This window comes from Calidris pugnax, unplaced genomic scaffold, assembly GCF_001431845.1.
Source record: "Calidris pugnax isolate Ruff unplaced genomic scaffold, ASM143184v1 scaffold117, whole genome shotgun sequence".
In the NCBI taxonomy this organism is placed as follows: Eukaryota; Metazoa; Chordata; class Aves; order Charadriiformes; family Scolopacidae; genus Calidris; species Calidris pugnax.
This window is the reverse complement of record NW_015090834.1, coordinates 170559-174048: the sequence shown is the minus strand read 5'-3', so window position 1 is coordinate 174048 and position 3490 is coordinate 170559. Positions and strand designations below refer to the sequence as shown.

The 3490-nt window shown below is 44.0% G+C and overlaps 1 protein-coding gene across 1 annotated transcript; it reads left to right on the top strand.

Annotated features, from left to right (window-relative positions):
* The first annotated feature begins 218 nt into the window (after positions 1–218).
* Positions 219–1277, top strand: GPR148 (G protein-coupled receptor 148). The gene has a single exon (XM_014941526.1). It carries the CDS (start codon positions 219–221, stop codon positions 1275–1277), a length of 1059 nt encoding a protein of 352 aa, XP_014797012.1.
* The last annotated feature ends 2213 nt before the right edge of the window (positions 1278–3490 follow it).

Genomic DNA, 3490 nt, shown 5'->3' with positions numbered 1-3490 from the left:
GAAGATTTCCACTTCAGGCAAAAACATCTTTTGGCACCACAAAACTGACTTCCAAGTTTCAACTTTCCATCCTTGAGAAGAGCTGGTAGAATTTGCTACAGAAATCACTTTGCTTCCACAGGCTTTTTGCATCTTCTGTTTCATTTGCCTTTCTAAGGATTCAGTGTAGAAGATCTTGTGTTCTCCAAGTCAGACAATCATCCCAAATTCCTAAGGAAATGGACTTCTCCAGCTGTGCTGTAGTAAAGAGAACAAATGCAACTGCACACCGCCTCAGGGAGATGGAGTTCAACAGTTCCTCAAATTCGGATAATGCTGTTTTGTACTATTTGCTGGAGGAATGGGCTCTCAACCCACCAGGCATGAACATGAAGATGTTTTTAATCCCTCCAGTCGTCTGCCTCGTGGCAGGTGTCCTTATCATCCCTACCATCTTGTTTGCGATCTTCTCTAGGTTTAGTATCCGGCAGGAAACAAGGTACATGCTGCTGGGAAACGCTCTGCTTGCTGATCTGATCTACCTGTTGTTCTACACCCTGTCTGCTGCTCTCAACACAGCACATGTCCCTCTCCCAAAGGAAGCTTGTGTCCTCCTGTTATTTCTGCTGGCGGTGGCTTACTGTGGAGGATTGTTCACAGCTGCTGCCATGGTCTCGGACACGTACATAGCTATTTTGTTTCCTTTGCGCTACATTGCTATTATGCCGCCTGCACGAACAAAAAAAATTATTGTCTTACTCTGGATGTATTCTGGGGCTTTCCCTGGGATTTTCTTCTTGGTGCTATCAAGCACTCACAGCTTTGTGCCCTGTGTCCTGGAAATGTGCTCGGTTCCAGTAATACTAATCCTGACTCTGAACGGCACTGATGCTGTGAAACTCTGTTTCTGGCTTTCTACCACGGTTATCATTCTCTGCCTGTCTCTAATATTTTGTTGCTATGTTATTCTGTATTTTAAAACCAAACAATCGGGTATATGGGAGAGCATCTGCTCCAGAGCCAGTGTAACATTCTTAATGCACAACACTGTGTTATTTTTTTACTTCTTTCCACTCTTGGCCCTGTTTATTGAATCATTCTTCTGCATTAATGTTGTCACTAGAGTGAAGACTGGCATCTGGGTCTCCCTGACAGTCTGCAATGTCCTGATGATTCTGCCTAAAGTTTTGTTTCCTTTTCTGTATGGGCTTCGATACAGAGAGATCTCAGCATCTCTCAAATCCATTGTCAGAAGGAAGCATCCTCACCCGGTGTCACCTGCTCCATCACCATCCTGAGCCAATGCAGAGCACAGCCACAGCAGAGGAGTTGTCCTTACCTTGATAGCATGCAAGCCTGATGGAAATCACTCAGCTTCTGTAGAAGTAGTGATCAACCCATATCAGAGAAGACATGGCTTTATTTCTCTGTCTCCTTGGTGCCAGAAGGCCATGGATCTTTCATCACATCACAGCTGAGAATACAGCAAATACTACCCTGGACAAAGGTCTAAGCTTTGTTCTGATGTGGGAGGGCAGTATATTTTTGAGGAGATACTGAATCAAGATAATTTTTCACCCACCTGTGGCAGATGTCTTTCTGGAAAATAGAAAATGAAAAATAGATTATTCAAAGCAAAGGGAGTAACCACAGGTCTCCTGGCAGCATCACCTACAGCAGAGAGGATCCTTAATCAAACGTGTTGTGAACACAACAGCTATTTTTTTTTGCTCAAGTGTATTCTTGCAAGGTTGGTAGCCAATGTTGTGTTCTTTAAAACATACACTGGAAGGTGCTTCTAGAAACTGCTGTACTCAGTGAAATACTGTGTTTCATCTTGTGCAGTGTTGCTAGCATGTTAGCTGCCTCGTGGATTCTGTATGACAATCTGAAAACCTCTGCATTTTCATAAAATTTCAATATGATGGAAAGTCACCTTTGATCAGCGTATGTTGGGCCACCCAGCACATGATGCTGTCAGTGAGTAACAGAGATGGGCTGCTCGGTGAGGGAAAATGAACCAAGTGAGCACAGCGCGTGGCCACAGGGAGCCTGGGTCAGCCCTGAGCCCCACTGATTTGGTACTGGGGCAGCAGGGCAGGAGCAGTGCGACACGAGGCTGGGCACAGGTCTGCCCATAGCATGGCCATACGTGACCCGGGGTGAGGGTCTGAGTGTGAGCACTGCTCCTGAGTCCCTGCCGAGGCATCTCCCAGCTCTGTCGCGCATCGATCGTCTCCAGCAGCCTGATCCCAGGTTATGGGTGCACCATATCAGAGCTGGTATTGGGCACCTGCCACCAAACCCCTAGGAAGGTCAGGAGAAAAGGCTGCAGAGCATGTTGATGTACTCAGGGGCAAGAAAGATATCTTTTAAGAGCCTTTTAGAGTTTCCAGATCAGCTGTGTACAGATAGAAGACAAATGAAATGTTTTTTATAATCTTTAAAGAACCGAAAATTTCATTAAATCTAAATGTCAGTGTGAGAAATTTAAATTGCAGTGCCATTCCTTGGACTTGAGAAACAAGCATTGTATTTTTGAAGAGGATATTTTTAGAATTTGTTACTTTAGAAATATAAACATACATTGGGCTTTTAAAAAAAGGCATTAGAAAACAGCCCTTGATTTCACTCTGTGCAGTGTTTTACTTGTGTGCAAACTCCCTTCACCTTCTGTTTGCTTAAAGCGCTACACAGAAAGTGCTGAATGTGGCTTTTGGGTATTATTTCACACTCGTCTGAAGAATTCCACTAAGTGTCAGCCAGGAGGAGATGGGTGTCTGGTTGCGTGAGATGTTTTTTGGAGATGAAGCCTGTTTGAGAAGTTCCTGCTTATCTCTTTCTCTCCCCGTTCCCAAACTGCTTGCTACTCTCCTCACATTGCAGTGTCTGCTCTCTCCGGTTTGCTGATACAACTGCTTCTGGGGTTGCAGGTTAAAAATATCCCCCCAGGGAGAAGCGGTGTTGTTTTCATTTTAACCAAGATTATCCCAGAGATCTGTTTTATAGCATGTTCTGCAAACAGCTGTGTCAGCACAATTGAGGGGGTAACAAATTCCAGGTCAGAGACAGGAATGAGCAGGGACATCTTAGAGGCTTTGCTGCGAAGGGACACTTCTTGTGTAAGAGCATCTTTAAGCTGAAGTTGCAGCAGGTGAATAAACGGTATTACTGTGTATTTGCTTTAACCATGGTTCTGTGCTTCCCCTATTTTGACCCAAAGAAATATTAAATTCCTGAGTAATGGCTTTGTTTTTCAGAAAAAAACCCACTACGTTTCTTCTCAATCCTCTTCAATAAAAAAAAATTAGGACCAAAAGGTTGCTTTTTACTGGCTGCTTTTCTTTTTCTCCGAGATGAATGTACCATAGACATACAGCACACACGCTGTGTTTGTATAAAGATCTTAGATTCAGCCCACAACAGAGCTCTTCCATAACAGTAGGATGGATGGGGAAAATGTTGATATATTAGATCCGGTGCCTTCTGCTAAATCCCTTTAGCATGTGGT

Excerpts from the sequence above, each read along its gene's own strand:
- GPR148 (XM_014941526.1), top strand. The coding sequence starts at position 219 with ATGGACTTCTCCAGCTGTGCTGTAGTAAAGAGAACAAATGCAACTGCA.